The sequence below is a fragment of the Hemitrygon akajei genome, chromosome 30, assembly GCF_048418815.1.
Source record: "Hemitrygon akajei chromosome 30, sHemAka1.3, whole genome shotgun sequence".
Classification (NCBI taxonomy): domain Eukaryota; kingdom Metazoa; phylum Chordata; class Chondrichthyes; order Myliobatiformes; family Dasyatidae; genus Hemitrygon; species Hemitrygon akajei.
Window position 1 is genome coordinate 40763096 of NC_133153.1, and position 24274 is coordinate 40787369.

General features: G+C 46.1%; 2 protein-coding genes across 2 annotated transcripts in view; one reads left to right on the top strand and one right to left on the bottom strand.

The window, feature by feature from the left end:
- Window positions 1-894: 894 nt before the first annotated feature.
- On the bottom strand, window positions 895-18582 carry ciao2a (cytosolic iron-sulfur assembly component 2A). The gene is made up of 5 exons (XM_073032675.1): window positions 18403-18582; window positions 14782-14946; window positions 4071-4120; window positions 2875-2920; window positions 895-1480 (listed from the first exon to the last, which is right to left on the bottom strand). The coding sequence occupies exons 1-5, from the start codon at window positions 18524-18526 to the stop codon at window positions 1380-1382; spliced, it is 486 nt and encodes a 161-aa protein (XP_072888776.1). The 5' UTR covers window positions 18527-18582; the 3' UTR covers window positions 895-1379.
- Window positions 18583-22456: 3874 nt separating this feature from the next.
- The window catches only part of spg11 (SPG11 vesicle trafficking associated, spatacsin), a 190141-nt gene continuing 188323 nt past the window's right edge, over window positions 22457-24274 (top strand). The window contains exon 1 of the mRNA XM_073032676.1: window positions 22457-22761. Within this exon, the coding sequence (XP_072888777.1) occupies window positions 22535-22761 (227 nt within the window). The 5' untranslated portion in view covers window positions 22457-22534. The remainder of the gene's footprint in view (window positions 22762-24274) is intronic.

A 24274-nucleotide genomic window follows, 5' to 3' on the forward strand; every position in this document is an offset into this window, starting at 1 on the left:
GGACTGGAGAACTGGAGTTACAAGGAAAGATTGAATGGGTTAGGACTCCTTTCCTTGGAATGTAGAAGATTGAGATATACTGAATTATGCAGGGTATAAGTAGGGTAAATGCCAGCAGGCTTTTTACCCTGAGGTTGGGTGGGATGATAATTAGAGGTCATGGGTTAAGGGTGAAAGGTGAGAGTTTTAAAGGGAACATGAGAGGAAACTAATTCACTCAAGAGTGTGGAACGAGCTGCCAACTCAAGTGGTGCATGTGAGCTCAATTTCAACATTTAAGGGAAGTTTGGATAGGTACATGGATGGTAGGGGCATGGAGAGTTATGTTCCTGATGCAGGTTGATGGGACGAGACAGTGTAAATGATTTGACATGGGCCATTTCTGTGCTGTACTTTTCTATGATTCTGACTCTAATTAACAGGCAGCTAGGAAAGATATTGGAGATCACTATCAGCAGACTCATAAAACATGGAACATTACAGCACAGTACAGGCCCTTCAGCCCAGAATGTTGTGCTGACCTTTTAACTACCCTAAGATCAATCTAACTCTTCCCTCTTGCATAACCCTCCAGTTTTCTTTCATCCATGTGCCTGTCTAAGAGTCTCTTAAATGCCTCTAATGTATCTGCCCCTTACCACCACCCCTGGCAGGGCATTTCACACACCCACCACTCCAACCTCTGACTCGATGCTTATGTCTTGCAGAGTCAAATCAGAAACAAAAAGCCAGGCTAGGATACATCGAGATGGGTGAATGATGGAGAAGTGGAGAGGTCAGTTCCAGGGTCAGGTGAAAGAGTGAGCTGCTTTGGGGTGTGAAAGAGCCTGAAATGGAGGAGCAGAGACCTCTGAGAGAACTGCTTCATTGCACAAGATTACAGATGTTGTCTGCTTCAAACAAGGAACACATTTTATTGTTCAAAGATCACAGTACAGGAATTGCATGTAGATAACAATCCTAAATCTTCTTGAATTTTCACAGATACCTCCCCTCTCCCACAGACAGGGACCACCACAACTGGGGTCAGTAGTCACCATTCCTCAGTGTTAACGTTTGTGCTCTCCTTAAGAATACAGTTTTAACAATTGAATACTAAAGCAATTCAGAGTAAAATTCTGAAGTACTCCTGATTATTTTTCATGCTTCAAGTCCTGTGACGATATATCAAAAAGACTCTTGTTCTGAGCGAAATTCTCAGTGTAAAACGAAAGAAGTAACACAGTAATCTCAGCATATACAACAAGGGTGTGTTTCTGTAAGTGATTGCCGCTGCAGTATTGTTCATTGCACAGAGTGGAGGCGACCTGCTTCAGACAGGCAGTCCCGGTGAAACAGGCCACAAGCCAGAGTCCCATCTCCTGCAGGTCCGGGGGCTGTTAGTCATCGGGCTCCACAACACACTGCTCCACGATCTCCCGCAGATTTGGGTTCTCCATAGCTGCTGCCACACGTTCCTTATCGTTGATCTGCTTGTTAACTAACCAAAAGAAGAGAGCGGGGGGACTCAGCAACGGATAATCGCAACGGCACACAGCAATACTAAGTGCTTTGGAAGTAGAATGCTTGGCTCACCTTAAGACAGGGGTGGCAGAATACCACAGCAGTTAGTGTAATGCTATTGCAGCTACAGCTCTAGCAACCCAGTATCATGGAGTTTATACTTCCTCCCCATGACTGCAGGGGTTTCCTCCAGCTGCTCCGCTTTCCTCCCACATTCCAAAGATGCACGGGTTAGTAGGTTAATTGGATGGTGCGGGTTCATTGGACTGGATGGGACTGTTAACGTGCTGTATCTCTAAATGAAATAAATAACTAAATCTTGACCATGAATCCTGGTGGATTAGTCTGGCTTCCACATGGTTAATGCCAGGTGGAATGCACAATGGTATGATAATCACACAGCACAGATGCAGGCCATTCAGCCCAACTCATCCATGCTGACCAAGGTACCTTCCTGAGATAGTCCCATTATACCTGATAGGGAATCTTCTAGGATTCGCCTTTACCTTGTCTACCAAGGATCTCTTGCCCCCTTTTGCCCTCCTGCCAACCATACAACAATAGGTTTTTAAGGCAAAATGCAGATGAAAAGGTAAATGTTACAAATAAAAGGCATATGTGTCAGCACAAGAACTATAACCAAGGTGACACAAAATGTAATTGAAACTGTTAAACAGAAGAAGGTTCTTCTGACAGACAATAACAAAGATTCCGAATGTTAAAAGGCCTGAACAAATTGGATATGGCAAAGTTAGTTCCCAGGGTAGAGGGCACGACTTCAGGATTGAAGGACGTCCATTTAGAACAGAGGTGCGGAGAAATTACTTTAGTCAGAGGGTGGTAAATCTGTGGAATTTGTTGCCACGAGCAGCTGTGGAGGCCAAGTCATTGGGTGCATTTAAGACAGAGATAGATAGGTTCTTGATTAGCCAGGGCATCAAAGGGTATGGGGAGAAGGCAGGGGAGCGGGGATGACTGGATAATTGGATCAGCCCACGATTGAATGGCAGAGCAGATTCGATGGGCTGAATGGTGGATTGGGCTGTTTCTCCTACTTTTTGCAGGCTTTTCTCATGGGTATTGGTGTTTCCAGTAGTATCAGGCCGTTACCTATGATAATCTTCCCCACCTTTAATCCCCGAGTACCGAAAAGTGAGTTGTAATGTGACAGACCTTTAAAATATTATAAAGCTTTGACAGGAGAATGTTATACTCGAACGATGCATAAAATATTCTTCCTTCTGCTGTGGGGTGCTAACTGTGGCACAGAGAAGACATTACCTGTGTTAATGAATACCAGATCCTATTGGTGTGAGGAGGGATTCACTGATAAAACTCAGACCCTGCAGAGGCTAATTAAAACATACTCACTATCTTCCTCAGTGGTGTGTGACCCTTCAGCGATGTAGATCTCTAACTGTAAAACAACACAGCCGTCAATCAGACCACAGACACTGGGAATGTGTGGGGGCAAAAAGGCAGAAAATGATAGAAATATCACTGTCAGGCAGAGTCAAGTTGAGTTAACACCACAGAACCTTTCAAACAACGTTTTAAAAAAAAAAAAGAAATCGCAGTTAAAGCAAAAAACAGCGAATGAAGGTGACGCATCTCCCCACCCCCTAACCATTACAGTTATGCTGCTAGACGACTGAACGCATTATAGAGAACTGCCCTGTGCCTTCCATTCACTGTACACTTGACTTCTCTTTGCCTTCTTAATCTCTAATTGTGATACTGTGATGGACCCAGACCTATTGCTTGGGTTCACCGATATCTCCAAACTGCCACGGCAGCTATTAGCTATTACAGCTCGGGGCATCTGAGATTGGAGTTCAATTCCTGCCACTGTCTGTAAGGAGCTTGTACTGTATGTTCCCCCCAGATGACCTCCTGGGTTTCCACCGGGTTTCATCCCACAGTCCAAAGAGGTACGGGTCAGCAGGTTAGTCAGTCATCGCGATTAGGCTCGGGTTAAATAGGTGGGTTGCTGGGTCGGAAGGGCCTGTTCTGCTGCTGTATCACTATATAAATCAATCAACTAACAAACTATGAGGTGTGTTGTGGGCCGAGACCCTTCTTCAGCATGGGAGAGGAAGGGGGAAGGCACCAGAATAATAAGGTGGGGGGGGGGGTGGGAAGCAGGATAGCTGGAAGGTGATAGGTGAAGCCAGCTTGGGGTGGGGGGGGGGGGGGGAAGGTCAAGAACTGGAGAGGAGAGTGGACCACAGGAGAAAGTGAAGGAGGAGGGGACCTAGGGCAGCTGAGAAACGGTTAGAGTCCAGAGCGGGGAATAGAAACAGAGGGGAGGGGGAGGGAATTTTTTTTTTAACCAGAAGGTGAAATCAATATTTGTGCCATCAGGTTGGAGACTACCCAGATGGAGTATAAGGTGTTGCTCCTCCAACCTGAGGGTGGCCTCATCTTAAAGGGAGTTCAAACTGCACCGTATGAGTTTGAGTTGTAAGATGCTGAAAGGTATAGAGGAATGATCAAAACCACATTTACAGTCTGAATTATCAAGGGTCAATCATAATAAAAAATGGAGGAGTCAACAATCCACTTACCTTGTGTTTAAAAGGTAAACATCGTTGTAACTTGACTCGCAGACAGAGACCTTCGTGTAAGGAGAAAAGAATTGCATAAACCTACTTTGTATTAAATCAAGCTACACTTTTCACAGAAGTTCGGGCTGTGAGTTGTGGGCACACTGTGTTGGTGCCTGTGACACTTGTGGGCTTCTCAGCACAATTGTTGGGCTGTATTGGTTGTTGAGGCAAATGATGCATTTCACTGTATGTTTAAATGTACAATTATTACTTTTAAACCATCAGGCTCCTGAACCAGCATGGATAACTTCACTCACCTCAACACAGAACTGTTTCCACAACCGACAGACTCACTTTCAAGGACTCTAAAACTCGTTCTCAGTATTAATTAATTGATTGACTGATTGATGGATGAATTAATTGTTTGATTGTTTGTATTTGCACAATTTGTCTTTTGCACACTGGTTATTTGTCGAGTCAAGTCAACTTTTATTGTCATTTCGACCATAACTGCTGGTACAGTACATAGTAAAAATGAGACAACGTTTTTCAGGACCATGGTTTACATGACACAGTACAAAAAACTAGACTGAATTACGTCATAAAAAAAACAGAGAAAGCTACACTAGACTACAGACCTACACTGGACTGCATAAAGTGCACAAAAACAGTGCAGGCATTTACAATAAATAATAAACAGGACAATAGGGCAAGGTGTCAGTCCCGGCTTCGGGTATTGAGGAGTCTGATAGCTTGGGGGAAGAAACTGTTATATAGTCTGGTCGTAAGAGCTCGAATGCTTCGGAGCCTTTTCCCAGTCTTTGTGTGTAGTTTTTCATTGATTCAATTGTATTTCTTTGTTCTACCGTGACGTTTGCAAGAAAATGAATCTCAGAGTAGTGTCCGGTGACGTATATGTACATTGATAACAAATTTATTTTGAACTTTGAGCACGTGACAAATAAAGCTTTCTTTGCCATTTCTTTCATTGTTTAAAGGTTTTTACTGTTTGGTGAAGTGCAGTCCCAGAGAGCTCTGCTGGCAAGCTCTTTGATGGCTGGGGTGGTCCCATTCTCACCCGAAGGTCATACACACTTCTGGGGGCCTGAGTTGGAGTGTGCTATCCATGACGTCCATCTAGGTGAGCAGAACTGGTTGTGCGTGGAAACTTGTTCAGAGGTGCTGTCTTCCCATGAAGAATGAGTTAGGATTTTAAAATCCCACCCACCAGGTAAAAAGTGCAGCTCTTCAAATGGTTTGCAAACCTCCAACCTAATTCACAGAACAGTACCATTACTTTCCATTTCCCACTTTTGGGTAAGATTGATGATTGAGGCCAAGACTTGGGCTTAACAGGATGAAAGACAAAGTTTTGGCCAAATTTACCTTGAACGCTTGTTATAGTTAGAGCTTTTGAGAATTTCAGCACCATGTTCAGTGGATCCTTGCTGAGCCCTTGAGGTTAAAATGCAACCTGGTGCCCTGCCAAACATCTCTCCCTCAACTTTATCCATCTTTAAACAAACTGTTTTGCCAGGCTGACAGAGCCTGTCAGTGCTGCATTGTCAGAAGGGGAGTTGAGGGGTAATAACTGTACCTGAACCTGGTGGTGTGAGTTCTGAGGCTCCTGTACCTTCTTCCTGATGGCAGCAGCGTGAAAAGAGCATGGCCTGGATAGTGGGAGTCCTTGAAAATGGACGCGGCTTTCCTGCGACAACGCTCCGTGTATATGTGCCCAGTGGTGGGGAGGGCTTTACCCGTGATGGACTGAGCCATATCCATTACTTCTTGTAGGAATTTCTGTTCAAAGGCATTGGTGTTTCCATACCAGGCTGTGATGCAATCAGTAAATATACTCTCAACAACACATCTATAAAGTTTTAGATGTCATGCCAAATCTTCACAAATTAAGGAAGTAGAGACACTACTGCACTTTCATTGTAATTGCGGTTACATGCTGGGCCCAGGACAGAACCTCTGAAATGATAACTATGTTGATGTGAGTGAAGTTATCCATGCCGGTACCGCCAGGAGCCTGATGGTTGAGGGGTAATAACTGTTTCTCGACCTGGTGGTGTGGGACCTAAGCCTGCTGTACCTCCTTCCTGATGTGAGTATGGCCTTGATGAAGGATGCAACTTTCTTGTGCGCTCTTTGTAAACATGCTCAATGGTCCATTCCCTTGACAAACAGCCAGCGTAGCCCTCTTCCAGTAGTAAATCGTAAATACAAGGGATTCTGCAGTTGCTGGAAATCCAGAGCAACGCACACAAAATGCTGGACGAACTCAGCAGGTCAGGCAGCATCTATGTAGGGGAATGAACGGTTGATATTTTGGGCCGAGACCCTCAATCAGGATTGGGAAGGGTCTCAGCCCAAAGTGCCAGCTATTTATTGCCCTCCAGGGTTGCTGTCTGACCTGCTGAGTTGCTGCTGCAGTTTGTGTGTTCCTGTGCCAGTCTTGTTGGAGGTGCTTTCCTTTAGGTGAGATGTTAGAACCATAGAACATTACAGCACAGAAACAGGCCTTTTGGCCCTTCTTGATGTGCCGAACGTTAAACGTGAACTGTGTCTGTTCTTGCAGCCGGGCATAAAAAATTCTATTTTGTAAAGAATCACGGCAGTTCTCTTCCGTGTGCTGGTAAATATTTATCCCTCAATTAATACCATATAACCATATAACAATTACAGCACGGAAACAGGCCATCTCAGCCCTTCTAGTCCGTGCCGAACGCTTACTCTCACCTAGTCCCACCTACCTGCACTCAGCCCATAACCCTCCATTCCTTTCCTGTCCATATACCTATCCAATTTTTTTTAAATGACAAAATCGAACCTGCCTCTACCACTTCTACTGGAAGCTCGTTCCACAGATATACTGCTGCTTGTTAGAGTCTTATGTTGGAGAGATCTTGCATCCACAGATTGGCTGGTGAACTTCCTAAACTGTAGCGGTGACTTCAAAAAGTACCTCACTTTGAGTTGTCCCATACCATCAAACACTCAGTATAAATCCAAGCATTTTGTTGTTTCTTGGTTCCCATGCCTTGGTAACAACTAATTGGTTTAATCAATAGATTATTCAGGGGAAGAAAGCCTTTGATGGTCAACTGTGTGAAAAAGCTTTCAACTCTTAACAAGAAACTTAATTCAAGGACCTTTGACCTTCAACCTTTTAACCCAAGACAATTAATTTTTAAAAAAAAGTTTAGCTGGGGTCATAACCTGCTGCCAGGGATGAAACAGGAAGCACAGTCCCCAGGATCTAGACGTGCATTTTGTTGAGCAAAGAGTAACGGCTCTGACTACAGAATCAAAGTGAGGTTAATTCCGACTAAAGGAGGTCAGAATCTTACAAAACAAATGAGACTGGAGCGCTAGCTACCATCACCAACTCTGAGCAGGGCAACAATACTGTGGCGTTAATGCTGCAGAGAATTCAAACAGCATCCTTGTTAATCAGCTTTGTGAGGAATTCGGTAAGGGTCAGCAAGTCGCCCTGGCAACAGCTGGACACTTGCAGTGTTTGGGTTCGAGGGAAAGAACAGAAAAGCCTTTGACATAAGAGGAGATTGTCTCTAATTGTCCAATATAATATACCTTTGGACAGCCCAAGCAGACACAATAACTTCTATTTTACATCTTTGGTACAACATATGAAATACAAATTTCTCTAATTTTTCATCTTCCTTTTAATTTGATACTAATTTCTCCTCTGCAAGCCTGCAAACTCTGGAACACATGAGAGAACTGAGAGAGAGAGAGAGAGAGAGAGAGAGAGAGGGGGGATCGTGTGTTCGAGAGGGGCGAGACTGTATGTAAAAGAGAGGGAAAGAGGGGATTGTGTGTTCGAGAGGGGTGAGACTATGTGAAAGAGAGGGAAAGAGAGAGAGAGGGGATCGTGTGTTCGAGAGGGGCGAGACTGTATGTAAAAGAGAGGGAAAGAGAAGGGATTGTGTGTTCGAGAGGGGTGAGACTATGTAAAAGAGAGGGAAAGAGAGAGAGAGAGGGGATCGTGTGTTCGAGAGGGGCGAGACTATGTAAAAGAGAGGGAAAGAGAGAGAGAGAGGGGATCGTGTGTTCGAGAGGGGCGAGACTATGTAAAAGAGAGGGAAAGAGAGAGAGAGGGGATCGTGTGTTCGAGAGGGGCGAGACTGTATGTAAAAGAGAGGGAAAGAGAGAGAGGGGATCGTGTTTTCGAGAGGGGCGAGACTGTATGTAAAAGAGAGGGAAAGAGGGGATTGTGTGTTCGAGAGGGGTGAGACTATGTGAAAGAGAGGGAAAGAGAGAGAGAGGGGATCATGTGTTCGAGGGGTGAGACTGTATGTAAAAGAGAGGGAAAGAGAGAGAGAGGGGATCGTGTGTTCGAGAGGGGCGAGACTGTATGTAAAAGAGAGGGAAAGAGAAGGGATTGTGTGTTCGAGAGGGGCGAGACTATGTAAAAGAGAGGGAAAGAGAGAGAGAGAGAGGATCGTGTGTTCGAGAGGGGCAAGACTATGTAAAAGAGAGGGAAAGAGAGAGAGGATTGTGTGTTCGAGAGGGGCGAGACTGTATGTAAAAGAGAGGGAAAGAGAGAGAGGATTGTGTGTTCGAGAGGGGCGAGACTATATAAAAGAGAGAGAAGGGATCGTGTGTTCGAGGGGGCGAGACTGTATGTAAAAGAGAGGGAAAGAGAGAGAGGGGATTGTGTGTTTGAGAGGGGCGAGACTATGTGAAAGAGAGGGAAAGAGAGAGAGAGGGGATCATGTGTTCGAGGGGTGAGACTGTATGTAAAAGAGTGGGAAAGAGAGAGAGAGAGAGGATCGTGTGTTCGAGAGGGGCGAGACTGTATAAAAGAGAGAGAGAGAGGGGATTGTGTTCGAGAGGGGCGAGACTGTATGTAAAAGAGAGAGAGAGGATTGTGCATTTAAGGGGGGTGTGAAAGTGTGTGTGTGAGAGAGAGAGAGAGAAAGATACAGAGAGCAAGCACATCATGTGTGTCAGAGGGGTGAGACTTTGTGTGTGAGAGAGAGAGGTGAGAATGTGAGTGAGAGAGAGGAGTTGTGTATGTAAGAGACGGGCAAGAATGTGAGAGAGAGAGGGGAGGTAGAGAGAGAGGGAGAACAAGCGCATCATGTGTGTCAGAGAGGGGTGAGACTTTGTGAGATAAAAAGGGAAAGAGAGAATCGTGCATGTAAGAGAGGGGTGAGACTGTGAGTGTGGGGGGGGAGAGAAAGAGCCAGAGAAATAGAGAGAGAGAGGATCATGTGTGTAAGAGAAAGGGGTGAGATTTTGTGTGTGTGAGAGAGAGAGAGAGGGATAGAGAAACATGCAGTGAGATAAGAGATAAAGAGTGAGAGTAAGAGAGAGAGAGAGAGATCTTTTTCATGCGTGTTTAACGACCTTGGCCAAGTGGAACTATCACCTCTGTAGTAGAGTCAGCACACGTAACACCCTGTATGGGGCTCTCTGGCGGGTAACTTCCTTTCTCCTGCAGGACAATAAGCCACTCTCTCAGAGTGAGAACTTGTCATGTAGAACAAAATCGTGGTCACATTATATTCAGTCTACACAAGTCCACTGAAAATCAGTATTCAATTTCCAAACAAACGTACTTTTCTCTCAGTAAAAAAGGCTCATCAAATGTAATAAAGAACTGAAACGACTACTGATGCCTCTTCTGGATCTGGGCTTGTGTGGGCTCCAGGGTGATTCAATCTCAGTTGTCCCCTGAAGTGACCTACCAGAGCACGACAGTAGATTGATCCAACCCTTACAGCATCATACAATTTATATTGCATCACTGATCATTTTTTCCAGATAATTAGAAATTAGAATGCAGTTTCAAAATTCACTATTATTTAATGTTATTTCCAGTACACAAGTGTAAAGGAGAATGAAATAATTGTTTATTTGAGATCTGGTGCAGCACAAAAAAAAGTGAATTAAAGAACACATTAATAAAAAAACACAATGAGGTGTGTTAGAACATGAGGATTATGAGGATAGGGTAAGTGAGATGGTGCTTTTCTCTTTGGAACGAAGGAGAATGAGAGGTGACTTGACTGAGTACGGTGATAAGCGGCAAAGAGGCATAAGTCATTGACAAAACACATTGGTTGTTTGCCCAGCAACGCACACAAAATGCTGGAGGAACTCAGCAGGCCAGACATCATCATTACGTGCCATGTCATAAGATGCAGGTGACCGTGGTCTATCCATGACCACGGTTGTCCTTGGCAAATTTTTCAACACATTGGCTGGATGTACTCCTGTGCCTAACCAGTACATTATGGAGTGGATGGGAGTCGTTGTCCAAGATGGCATGCAACTTGGACAGCATCCTCTTTTCAGACAGCACCATCAGAGAGTCCAGTTCCACCCCCACAACATCACTGGCCTTACAAATGAGTCTGTTGATTCTGTTGGTGTCTGCTACCCTCAGCCTGCTGCCCCAGCACACAACAGCAAACATGATAGCACTATCAATATCAACATGATAGTATTATCGATACTCTTCAGAGATTGTCTGTCTGGCGTCAGTGGTCGCATAACCAGGACTTCTGATATGCACCAGCTGCTCATACGACCATCCACCACCTGCTCCCATGGGTCCACGTGTCCCTGATCAGGGGCTAAGCAGGTGCTACACCTTGCCCAAGGGTGACCTGCAGGATGGTGGAGGGAAGGAGCACCTTACATCTCCTCTGGTAGAGACGTACCTCCACCCTGACAGCCACTTGTTTATGTATAGCTTTTCATAAATTCTATCTATCTCTTTGCTCTGCTTTGAATGCCCACAGTTAAATAAACCTCAAGATAGCTCATGGTAACACATGTACTTTGACAATAAATTTATTTTGAGTTTTCAGAGAGCAATGAACTGGCTCTCCAGCACGGTGACACGTGATGCTTTCCTATCAGGAAACATCCACGGTCGAGGAGCTCAGAAACAACAGTGAGCGCTGATAAAAACAGTGACAGAATCTGAAGGCACTACCATTGCATAACTCCTCCCATCAGGCGGAAGTTACGGAGAATTATGTACTAGACATGGAGGCTATTGACCTTGAAATACAATAGAATCAATGAAAAACTACTCACAAACAATCCATGTGCAAACACAATATATACATATTGAGACCCTGAGTTGTTGATGGGCTAATGGCCACAAAGGGTGCCCCAGTGAAGGGTATTGCAACCCTTCTTCCTCCCATGGCTCACTGAATAACACTTGTTCCCAAATTGCTGGCTGTACATTCTGAAATCTAAAATAAGGGCAAGTCTGCAGATGCTGGAAGTCCGAGCAACTCAGACAAAACGCTGGAGGAACTCAGCAGGCCAGGCAGCATCTGTGGAAACAAGTACAGTCGACGTTTCGGGCCGAGACCTTTCAGCAGGACTGGAGGAAAAAGACCGAGGAGTAGGTTTAAAAGGCGAGGGGAGGGGAGAGAGAAACAGCAGGTGACAGATGAAACATTGAGGGGACGGGATGAAGCAAAGAGCTGGGAAGCAGATCGCTGAAAGAGGCAGAAGGCCATGGAAGAAAAAAGAAAGGTCGGGGTGGGGGAAGAGTACCAGAGGGGGGCAATAGGCAAGCAAGGAGATAACATGAGAGAGGGACAATGGGATGGGAAATGGTGAAGGGGAGGAGGCATTACTGGAAGTTTGAGAAATCAATGTTCATGCCATCAGGTTGGAGGCTACCAAAAAGGAATATTAGGTGTTGTTCCTCCAACATAAGTGTGGCCTTATCCCAACAGTGAAGGAGGCTGTGGATGGACATATGGGAAAGGGAATGGGAAGTGGAATTAAAATGGGTGGCCACTGGGAGATCCCACTCGTTCTGGCAAACAGAGCGTAGGTGCTCGGTGAAGCAGTCTCCCAGTCTACATCAGGTCTCACCGATATACAAAGTACAAGAGGCCACACCAACAGACTCACAGGTGAAGTGTCGCCTCACCTGGAAGGACTGTTTGGGGTCCTGATTGGTAGTGAGGGAGGAGGTGTAGGGGCAGGTGTAGCATTTGTTCTGCTTGCAAGGGTAAGTGCCAGGAGGAAGATCAGTGGGGAGCGACGAATGGACAAGGGAATTGTGTAGAGAGCGATCCCTGCAGAAAGCAGAAAATGGGGGTGGGGGTGGGGGAGATGTGCTTAGTGGTGGGATCCACTTGGAGGTGGCGGAAGTTACGGAGAATTATGTACTAGACGTGGAGGCTGGTGAGGTGGCAGGGGAGGGCAAGAGGATCCCTATCCCTGGTAGTGTGGCAGGAGGATGGGGTAAGAGCAAATATACGCAAAATGGAATAGATGTGGTTGAGGGCAGTGTTGATGATGGAGGAAGGGAAGCCCCTTTCTTTGAAAAAGGAGGACATCTCCTTTGTTCTAGAATGAAAGGCCTCATCCTGAGAACAAATGCAGCGGAGACAGAGGAATTGCAAGAAGGGGATGGAGTTTTTACCAGTAGCTGGGTGGGATGAGGTGTAGTCCAGATAGTGTGAAATCTACCCTGACTCTTCAGTATGATACCCTGGGAATGCACCATGCTTTAAGAACATAGAACACTACAGTACAGACAGGCCCTTCGGCCCACAATGTTGTGCCAACCCCTTTAACCTACTCCAGTGATCAATCTAACCCTTCTCTCCTACATAACCCTCCATTTCTCTATCTTTCAAGGGAATTATTAAGCACAGGCCCCATCTACACTGCATGGGACTAATTCAAGGAGATGCTCTGATCACTGAAACAATAGATCTACAGAATATTTAAAAGCCTAGATCAGGGGTTCCCAACCTTTTTTATGCCATGTTTCCAATACCATCAAGCAAGGGGTCTGTGGACCCCAGATTGAGAATACCTGATCTAGACAGAATGGACATGGACAGGATGTTTCTAATAGCGGGAGAGTCTAGGACCAGAGGGCACAGCCTCAGAATCGAAGGACGTCTCTTTAGAATGGAGATGAGGAGGAGTTTCTTTAGCCGGAGGGTGGTGAATCTGTGGAATTCATTGGCACAGATGGCTGTCATTGGGTATACTTAAAGTGGAGGTTGATAGGTTCTTGATTAGTCAGGGTATCAAAGGTTATGGGCAGAAGGCAGGAGAATGGGATTGAGACAGAAAATAACCAGCCCTGATAGAATGGTGGAGCCCAGCCAGTGGGCTGAATGGCCTGAGGCTGCTTTTTTGTCTAACGGTCTGAAGATGCTGAAGCTCTCAGCAGGTCAGGCAGTATCTGTGGAGAGAGAGAGAGAACCTGATGCACTAAATCAGTTCCTCTCATTGAAGATGCTGCCTGACCTTCTCAAGGTGCTTTTCTCTCTCTCTCTGGGACTTTGCAATGCTGTGATAGATACCAGTACATCAGGTTTCTTACCACTAACCTGTCTGACGGCAATTTTGTTGTTTAGCAGCAGCAGTAAAGTGCAGAGAGATACAATTACTATAAATGACAAAAATTATGGGGTTTCTCCTCCCCCCTCCATTCTGGACGGATATCAGAAGCACCGCATACACAGAGACCCCTCCCATCCTTCCTACAATCGCTCTGGCAGCCTGCCATCAGGCAGAAGGTACCACAGTGTCAGAACCAGCGTTATCAGGCTGGCAACAGCTTCTCTCCCCTCCCCAGGCTGTTAGACTGTCTGCCACCCAGAACACACGTTACACGCTGTCTGAATGCTCTACCCCCCTCCCCCAACACGCCCCAACTCAGACACACCCTCAACCCGCACTGGTCACTTTTCATCTTTTATTGCTGCTGTTCCACATATTTATACGTCTGCTTGTTTTATAATAGTGCCGGTAACATTATACTGTCTCACTTAAACGTGCATCTCCCAGTTTCTGTCAACCTGTCAATCATCAGGCCATGCCACCCAGGGACTTGTGCTGATATTATTTTCTGACTGTACGTGCTGGATCGTGACTGTGTGTGACTGTACGCGCTGGATCGTGACTGTGTGTGACTGTACGCGCTGGATCGTGACTGTGCGTGACTGTATGCGCTGGATCATGACTGTGTGACTGTACGCGCTGGATCGTGACTGTGACTACGTGCTGGATCGTGACTGTGTGACTGTATGCGCTGGATCGTGACTGTGTGTGACTACGTGCTGGATCGTGACTGTGTGACTGTACGCGCTGGATCGTAACTGTGTGACTGTACGCGCTGGATCGTGACTGTGTGTGACTGTACGCGCTGGATCGTGACTTGTGTGACTGTACGCGCTGGATCGTGACTGTGTGTGACTGTACGTGCTGGATCGTGACTGTGTGACTGTACGCGCTGGATCGTGACTGTGTGTGACTGTACGTGCTGGATCGTGACTGTGTGACTGTATGTGCTGGATCGTGACTGTGTGTGACTGTACGTGCTGGATCGTGACTGTGTGACTGTATGTGCTGGATCATGACTGTGTGACTGTACGTGCTGGATCGTGACTGTGTGTGACTGTACGCGCTGGATCGTGACTGTACGTGCTGGATCGTAACTGTGTGTGACTGTACGTGCTGGATCGTAACTGTGTGTGACTGTACGCACTGTGTTTGCAGCCTGGCCCCAGAGGAACAATGCTCCATTTAGCTGTATACACGGTGTACGGTTGAGTGACAATAAACTTAAACTTGAAAATAGATAGTGCAAAGGAAGAAAGCAACTATGAGCCGGTGTTCATGGACGACTGATGTTGAAAGGCAAGAAGCTGTTCCTAAACTGCTGAGAAATCAAATTTATTTGCTAACTCACCAATCAGAGTGGCTAAAGAGCAGTGAGGGACAGTTGGTGTGAATCGAATAATGATGAGGTATTCGTCATCAGCGAGTAATTTCACATCGATACACTCTTCAGTGACCACATCCAACTCCTCCAGGGTGTTTGGCTTTTCTGGGTCACGAATTGTACGAATAATGTCTGACAAAGGACAAGAGAAAACAAATAGATTTTGATAAATTTTATTGTGGTTTACACCAAAGTTCAAAATTTCAAAGTTTAATAGGTGTGTGTGAAAAGACCATAAGATATAGAGGCAGAATTAGGCCACTCAGCCATCGATTCTACTTTCCTCTCAGCCCACTCCCCATAACATAGAAAAACCTACAGCACAATACAGGCCCTTCGGCCCACAAAGCTGTACTGAACATGTCCTTACCTTAGAAATTACCTAGGGTTACCCATAGCCCTCTATTTTTCTGAGCTCCATGTACCTGTCCAGGAGTCTCTTAAAAGACCCTATCGTATCCGCCTCCACCACCGTCACCGGCAGCCCATTCCATGCACTCACCACTCTCTGTGTAAAAAACGTACCCCTGACATCTCCTCTGTCCCTACTCCCCAGCACCTTAAACCTGTGTCTTCTTGTGGCAACCATTTCAGCCCTGGGAAAAAGCCTCTGACTATCCACACGATCAATGCCTCTCATCATCTTATACATCTCTATCAGGTCACCTCTCATCGTCCATCACTCCAAGGGTAAAATGCCGAGTTCACTCAACCTGTTTTCATAAGGCATGCTCCCCAATCCAGGCAACATCCTTGTAAATCTCCTCTGCACCCTTTCTATGGTTTCCACATCCTTCCTGTAGTGAGGCGACCAGAACTGAGCACAGTACTCCAAGTGGAGTCTGACCAGGGTCCTGTATAGCTGCAACATTACCTCTTGGCTCCTAAACTCAATCCCACGATTGAAGAAGGCCAATACACCGTACGCCTTCTTAACCACAGAGTCAACCTGCACAGCAGCTTTGAGCGTCCTGTGGACTTGGACCCCAAGATCCCTCTGATCCTCCACACTGCCACTTTGACTCCCTTAGTAATCAAGAACCCATCAACCTCCGCTTCAAAACAGCCCAATGACGTGGCCTCCACAGCCGCCCATGGCACCACGTTCCACAGATTCACCACTCTCTGGCTCATCTCCATCCCTCTAATCTGAGGCTGTGTCCTCTGGTCTTAGCTCCCCCACCATAGGAAACACCTTCTCCACATCCACTCTATCGAGGCCTTTCAACATTCCATAGGTTTCAATGAGATCCTGCCCCCCCCCCCCCGTTCTTCTGAATCCCATTGAGTACACCACTGTGTATGTCACCATATACGACCCTGAGATTCATTTTATTGTGGGCATTCATAAGAAATATAAAACTGCATACAACAAAGACAGACAAACAACCAATGTGCAAAAGTAAACAAACTGCCCAAATACAAAAAACAAAAATAATTAATACCCAAAGTTGTTTCAGGGTCTCTCCACAAAACGATCTTAGGGAAATATACTCACTTAAGGCAGCAAAAGACACTTAGTAATTACTTACACTGAAGATCCCAGCATGTACAATAACTGCAGAGGTGAACACGAGAGATTCTGCAGATGCTGGAAATCCAAAGCAACACACACAAAATGCTGGAGGAACTCAGCAGCTGAGGTTTCGAGCCAAGACCCTTTGTCAGGACTGGAAAGGAAGGGGCAAGACACTGGAATAAAAAGGTGGGGGGAGAAGAGGATAGCTAAGAAGGTGATAGGTGAAGCAAAGTGGGTGTGAAAGGTGAAGGGCCGGAGAGGAAGGAATCTGATAGGAGAGGAGAGTGGACAATAGGAGAAAGGGAAGGAAGAGGGAACATGGGGGGAGTTGACAGATAGGTGAAAAGAGGTAAGGGTCCAGAGTGGGGGATGGAAGAAGAGGGAAGGGAGAGTGTTTTTTTACTGGAAGGAGAAATCAATACTTTTAGCATCAGGTTGGGGGTCAAGCAGATGGAATTGCAAGAGGAGGCCATGGACTGACATGTCGGAATGGGAATGGGAATTGAGATGTTTGGTCAGTGGGAGCAGCAGAGTTAGTTGTCTAACTTCAACTCTTATTATGTCACATGTAGTCCGTGTGTTCATTAATTATCCACAGGACTAATGATTAATAAACCTTGTGGGGCAATTTTAGTTCAAAGTCTGATTCAAATCAAACCGGCTTAATGTAGCCTACACAAAGTCAAGTATTTGAGTTCCATTCAAAATAATTTCTGCAACTTTTACCTCATCTCAAGCAAGATCTCTAATGGGAAGCCCTTTAAGAAAGCATCTCCAAAATAAATGTGATGGTTGTGAATTACGTCACATGTGTTCCATACATTAATCCTTGCTCAAATAAACACAGACCCTTAGTTCTCTTTGCCTGGGGATCAAAGCAGAACAAGCGGTGTGTTTTTTTTTTGTTTTTCGCACCATTCTCTGTAAACTCTAGAGGCTGTTATGTGTGAACATCCCAGAAGATCTAAGGTACTCAAACCATAACATCTGGCATCAACAATCACTCCACGGTCAAAGTCACTTCGATCACATTTCTTCCCCATTCTGATGTTTGGTCTGAACAACAACTGAACCTCTTGACCATGCCTGCATGCTTTGATGCCCAGAGTTGCTGCCACATGATTGGCTAATTAGATATTTGCATTAATGAGCAGGTGTACCCAATACACTGGTCACTGAGTGTAGTGCAAAAGGTGAGTATTTATGAGTCATTCGGAAATCTGACTTTGGAGGGGAAGAAGTTGTTCTAAAAACATTGAGTGTGTGTCTATTGGCTCCTGAACCTCCTCTCTGATGGTAGTAATATGAAGAGAGTATGTACTACATGGCCAGAGTCCTTATTCAAAAATGAATAATGTGGAAGCTTCAGAGAGGGTGCAAAGGATTTTCCAGGATGCTGCCTGGATTGGAGAGCATGTCCTATGAGGAGAGGTTGAGTGAGTTGGAACTTTTCTCTTTAGTGTGAAGGGGAAGGAGAAGTGATTTGGTAGAGGTCTACAAGATGATAACAGGTATAGGCAGAGAGGACAGCCACACAGGGGCATGATTTTAAGGTGATTGGAGGAAAGTATGGGGGGGGGGGATATCAAAAATGTATTTTTTAATGCAGAGTGCTGCGTGCGTGGAATGCACTGTGAGGGACGTGTTCGAGGCAGGTACACTGAGAGATGACAGAAAAATGACGCGCTATGTGGGAGGGAAGAGTTAGATTGGCCTTGGAGTGGGTTAAAAGGTTTACACAGCATCGTAGGATGAAGGGTCTTTACTGTGCTGTAACGTTACACGTACAAGGCGATCACTAATGGCGAGTTACGAACACTATTTTAGAAAATATTTCAGTGTTACTATTCAGTAGTTCCAAATTAGAGTGGCTGTGCAGCTCCCAAATGCCGCTTCAAACCGTCGTTCTCCTCTTTGACCCACTTCTGCATGAGGGTGACTGAGATAAATAAGAAACAGCGTTATCTGAAGGTTAAGAGGCTGGGGTAACATACACTGAAGTTTTCTCCAATAACTTCAGTGGCGACCGCAATCCAGCCCCCTAACCTTGTTGGGAGCCAGGACCTCACCATAGACTTCTAGCGTTTTCTCTTCCATTTTCCTGATTTTTTCCGCATCTTCTTTAACCGACAGCCGCGAAAGAAAGAAGAACTTTGCCAGGGCATAGGACGCGAGCCCAGAGACTATCTCCATCCCTCAGCCATTACGGAACCGCGGCTGCAGGACAGGGATGGCCACGCTTCCGGGTCTGCCAGCCCTGACACATCGAGTGCGCACACACACACACACACACACACACACACACACACACACACACACACACACACACACACAGACAGACAGACAGACACACACACACACACACACACACACACACACACACACACACACACACACACACACACACACACACACACACACACACACCTCAGCAGGTCAGGCAGCATCTATAATTTTCCACTACTGATGCTGTCTCACTTGTTAAGTTCCTCCAGCATTAAAAAAAACTTAGAAGAGTACAGCACAGAATTTATAATCTACTCTAAGATCAATCTAACCCTTCCGTTCTACATAGCCTCCACTTTTCTATCATTGACATCCCATCTAAGTCTCTTTAATGTCCCTAATGTAGTTGCCTCTACCAACACCTTTAGAAGCACATTCTCCGTCAGTCTCTGCAAAATACCTACCTACCTCTGACATCACCCAATACTTTCTTCCAAACATCTTAAAATTATGCCCCCTCATATCAGACGTTTCCAAACCTAGCGACAATTTATGGACATACAATCAACGTGCATAAGCTATCTTATGTCTTGATGCTGGGTTGTGTTTTTTTTAATTGTTATTGTGTTCTTTATCTTTTGTGGTTTTTTTTTGTGCTGCATTAGATCCGGAGTAACAATTATTTCAAGTACTTGTGTACAAGAAATTACATTAAACCATCTGGAATGGTGATTTCTGCCCTGGGGAAGTCTTTGGCTGTCCACCCAATCTGTACCTCTTATCATCTTGTACACCTCTATCAAATCACCTCACATCCTCCGTTGTTCACTCAACCTTTCCTCATATGACGTGCTCTCTAGTCCAGGTAGCATCCTGATGAATCTCCTCTGCACCCTCTCTAAAGCCTCCTGGTGCTGGCATCCGTCGGTCTCGAGAGACCATGGATCTGCGCCTGGAGTTTCCAGGGCGCAGGCCTGGGTAGGGTTGTATGGGAGACCAGCAGTTGCCCAAGCTGCAGGCCTTCCCCTCTCCACGCCACCGATGTTGTCCAAGGGAAGGGCACTAGGACCCAAGCAGCTTGGCACCGGTGACGTCGCAGAGCAATGTGTTGTTAAGTGCCTTGCTCAAAGACACAAACACACTGCCTCAGCTGAGGCTCAGACCAGTGACCTTCAGGTTACTAGTCTGATGCCTTGCCCACTAGGCCACACGCCAACACAGCCTCCACATCCTTCCTGTAATGAGGCAACCAGAACGGAACACAATATTCCAAGTGTGGTCTAACCAGAGTTTTATAGAGCTGCAACCTTACCTCATGGCTGTCGAACTTAATCCCCCGACAAATGAAGGCCAACACACCACACGGCTTCATAACAACCTGATCAACCTGTGGCAAAGAGTGTGGCTTATACTGGCTACCTCCCCTCTTCCCTTTCATCGACTGTCCATATCCTTCCATAGGCGCTGCCTGACCCGTTGAGTTCCTGCAGCGCTTTGTGTGTTGCGACAGAGAACAGCAGTAGCTGGTAACCCTGCTGCCTCCCAGATCCTGACCTCGGGTGCTGTCAGTATGGAGTTTGCACGTTTCCCTTGTAAATGTGAATGGTTCCTATGGGTGCTCTGGTTTCCTCCCCTGTTCCAAAGGCATACGGCTTGGACAGTTAACAGGCTGCTGTCTGTCACCCTCTGGTGTAGGTGGGTGGTGGGATCTGGCGGAAAAGTGGGGAGAATAATTGATGATCCAGAATTGGTGAAGATGGTTGCGTGTGACAGCCTAATTGCTCACTACCCCAAGAGGAAGTGTCTGTGTGTGATGGCCTATCACCCACTGCTCCCGAGGGAAGGAGCCTGTGAGTGATGGCCTATCGCTTGCTGCTCTGCCTCTGCAGTCGAGTGGTCTCTCTCTCTCTCCCTCCCTCCCTCAATGCTGCTGGAGGATGTTAGCAAAGTTCTGTGATTTATCGATTGGATTGGACTCCTTCAGTTCCATGTCATTTGTATTCTGTGCCTTCACCCCTTCTGTCTTGTTGCCATTGGGTGCAATTAGCCTTTTTTTGTGTTTGGGTGGGTTTAGGGGTTTGATGTTCTTGTTATTTACACAATTTATTTTTCTGCATGGGGGAGTGGTTTGATGTTCTTGTTGACATTTGCATGACTTTTTTGTGTGGGGGTGGTTGATGTTGCTGTTTGTGCAATTTGTTTATTTTATGTGCAGGGGCAGAGGGCGGGTTTCGTGTTTTCCTTTGAGGAGCTTCCATGGTTTTCATTTGTTTGATGGCAAACTGGAGAAGATGAATCTCAGAGTTGTATACTGCATACGTACTTTGATAATAACTGAACCTTGATGGTCACTCTGGAATTGCTGGTTTGTGTGATTTGGTGGCCCATGTGACTTGGGATGGTCAACGTGAACCTGGTGGTCAGTGTTGATTTGGTGGTCTGTCCATCCCATTGGGTGCAGTCTTTCATTGACTCTCTTGTTTCTTGGAGTTACAGTGTATGCCCACAAGAAAATGTACTTAGATAATAATTTTATTTTAAACTTTGAACTTCACTGAACTTTACTCACACAATCACTGAACTGTTCCCACAACCCATGGACTCACTTTGAAGGACTCTTCATCTCATATACAGTACTGAATATTTATTGCTTACTATCATTAATAATTTATTTTTCTATCTGCAGAGTTTGTTGTTTTCTGCACATTGGTTAGGGATAGTTTTTCATTAATTCTATTGTGTTTCTTGTATTTACTGTGAATGCCTGCTATATATTGAATCACAGTGTTGTACATCGTTCGTCTATCGTCGTTGATGAAGACCTCGACACCATTAGACGATGACAATGATGGTGTCGAGACTAGCGCTTGATTTGGATTTAAGTAAAAGAGAGTTGCGCAGCATCAGCCTCACTCTCTCTTCCCAATTCCCATCTGGATCCGGTGGCAAGACAAGAGTCGAGACGGCTGGAGATGGGACTAGGCGCAGTGGATGACCAGGACATCTTTTGTGTCTTGTCATGCTCTACGTGTTCCACGACACTTGCAGAGACTGCCTTCTTGACCGTTGGACCTTCCATTGGTGTCATCCACTCAATCTGCTGGATTCTGCCTTCATGTGCTGGGATAGACAATTCCCTATCTCACTGAGGGTTTGAGACTCATCGGCAACCCTCACCTGGTTTAGCCCGCTTGTCGAAGCCATTGTCTGGGGTGTGGCCGCTGTCACACGCACTAGCTACGGGGAGACACAGGTGAGAGCTGAGTGCCAGGTGGGGACCGAAGGTGGACAAACCGCCTGAAAAGGATGCGACATGTTCCCCCACCAGAGGTACTAACTCTCCCTGACACCCCATACCCCCAAGTGTTGTATATAATTGTGACATACATGTACTTTGATAACAAACTTGCTTTGATCGTTGAATTGCAAAATTAAGAGTCAGAATCAGAATCAGTTATATTATCACTGACAACTCTCATGAAATTTGATCCTGAAGAAGGGTCTCAGCGCGTAACGTCGGCTGTTTACTCATTTCCATAGATGCTGCCTGACCTGCTGAGTTCCTCCAGCATTTTGTGTCTGGGTTTCCAGCATCAGCAGAATATCTTGTGTTTGTGTCATGAAATTAGATGTTTAGCGGCAGATCACACAGCCGAGACACAGGCCCTTCGGCCCATCTGGTACATACTAAACAAGAGGCTCAACGAAGTTCACCCAGGCGCAATGGACAGGGAGTATCGAAGATTCTCGCCACTCCGATATCGATTCCTTCAGCCTGCCGGCTCAAGGAAACGTGATTATTTCAAGCCCGCCCCCTGATCTTTGATTGGTCTAGTGACCGACAGTGTTTCCGTATCCTTACGTTTGACAGGCTAATGTCACTGTCAGTCACAGCTCGGGCTCGGCTGCTTGGGGGCCCCGCGGCCTTTGATAAACAGTCGAAGCCTGGGGCTAGAGCTGGGGTAGAGAGCAACCATGGAACCAGGGCGTCGCGTCCTGCAAGTGCTGCTGGACGCCGCGCCCGAATGGAGGGAGGCCAACGGCCTGTCACGGCCCAAAGCCGTCTGCGATTACCAGGCGCTATGTGGGCTCTGGCGACCGGGCGAGGCGGCGGAAGGTGGTTTGTGCTTCACCGGCCTGTGTCAGGACGCCGGCCGCTTCTGCCAGAGGACCGTGGCCGCTGCCACTGGGAAGTTCACTGAGTGAGTCGGCGGGTAGCGGGTGTCGGGGTCCAGGGATTGACCGTGTGTGCCGCCCTCGGCATGCTGGGAATTGTAGTCCCAAAGTCAGCTAATGAACGTGTATGGCCGTGATGGGCTGAAAAGTCTCATTCCTTTTATTTGTGTTTGATTCTGAGCCATAGTTCCATGGACTGTATCCTTAGTTCACAAAAAATACATTAATCAGTATCAGGTTTATTATGGCTGACATGTCTGTGAAATGTGTTAGCTTGTGGTAGTTTAAGACATACAAAAATAAGTAGTTTAAAAGAGGAATAACGAGGTAGCGTTCTTAGTTTCATGGACCACTCAGAAATCTGATGGAATATAGAAGGCGTACCTAAAAGGTTGAGTGTGTGCCATCAGTCTCCCGTACCTTCTCCTTGATGGTAGTAATGGCCTTAATGATGGATGCTACCTTCTTCATATACCACCTGTAGAAGACGTCCTTGATTGGGGGGTGGGGGTGGGGGGTGGGGGTGGGGGGGGGTGGTCAGAAAACAGAAAACCTACAGCACAATACAGACTCTTCGGCTTGAGGGTTGTACCTGTAATGAAGCTGGCTGAGTCTGCAACCCTCTGCAGTCATGTGCATTGGAAACTCCTTGCCAATCTGTGATGCAGCCAGGCAGAATTCTCTCCACCACACACCTACAGAAATTGCAGTAGTTTTTTTATCACTAGTTTTTATTGCAACACCAACAAATTAGATTCAATACAACCAGTTACCGATGACATTTTGACCCCCAACCCTCATCCCCACTCACCCCTCCACCAACCAACTGAATAGTAGTGCATAGACAGACAGAGCATTCCTATTTTAACAGAAGATCTTTTAAGTTAGATATCAAATTTGTCAACATTAAGATTGTGTTTGGTTGTGCATCATTTACTCTTGCTGATGATAATTCCAGGTAAGAAATGTCCAAAAAGCTTCAAAGCCAGTGAGTACTTGAAATATCATGAGGAGGTTTCCAACGCTGGACTACAATCTTCTTAACTGCAGTCAGTCCTGCAAGCCAGATTTTGCTTGTTTTTTTTCAGTAAGGGAAAGGTGGGAGTCATCATTTAGAAGATGTACAGCGGGTTCCTTTGGTAATTGTACCCCCGTTAGTTCTGTAGGAGTACTGATAACCTTCCCCCACAAACCAAAAACCCCTGGTCATTCCCATACAACATGTATAAAAGAGCCAGTGGTTCCGTGGGGGCAAAGTGAGCAATATGGGTCAGGAACCAGTCCCATTTGATGTCAATTCATTATCCAACAATCACAACACAGGAGCACCAGTGGCTATATTTCATTGGGAGTTTGAGGAGGTTTGGTATGCCACCAGAGACTAGCAAATTTCTACAGCTGTGTTCTGACTGGTTGCATCACCATCTGGTATGGAGGGGCCACTGAACTGGGTCGGGAAAAGCTGTAGAAAGTTGTAGACTCGGCCAGCTTCATGATGGGCACTAGACGCCCCACCATCAAGAACATCTTCAGAAGGCA

Bases quoted from the DNA above. Each gene is read 5' to 3' on its own strand.
- ciao2a (XM_073032675.1), bottom strand. From the start codon at position 18,526: ATGGAGATAGTCTCTGGGCTCGCGTCCTATGCCCTGGCAAAGTTCTTC. The intron at 2,921-4,070 runs GTAAGTGGATTG...GTTGTTTTACAG, and splicing joins GTTTACCTTTTAAACACAAG to TTAGAGATCTACATCGCTGA. The intron at 1,481-2,874 runs GTGAGTATGTTT...TCTTTTGGTTAG, and splicing joins ACACACCACTGAGGAAGATA to TTAACAAGCAGATCAACGAT.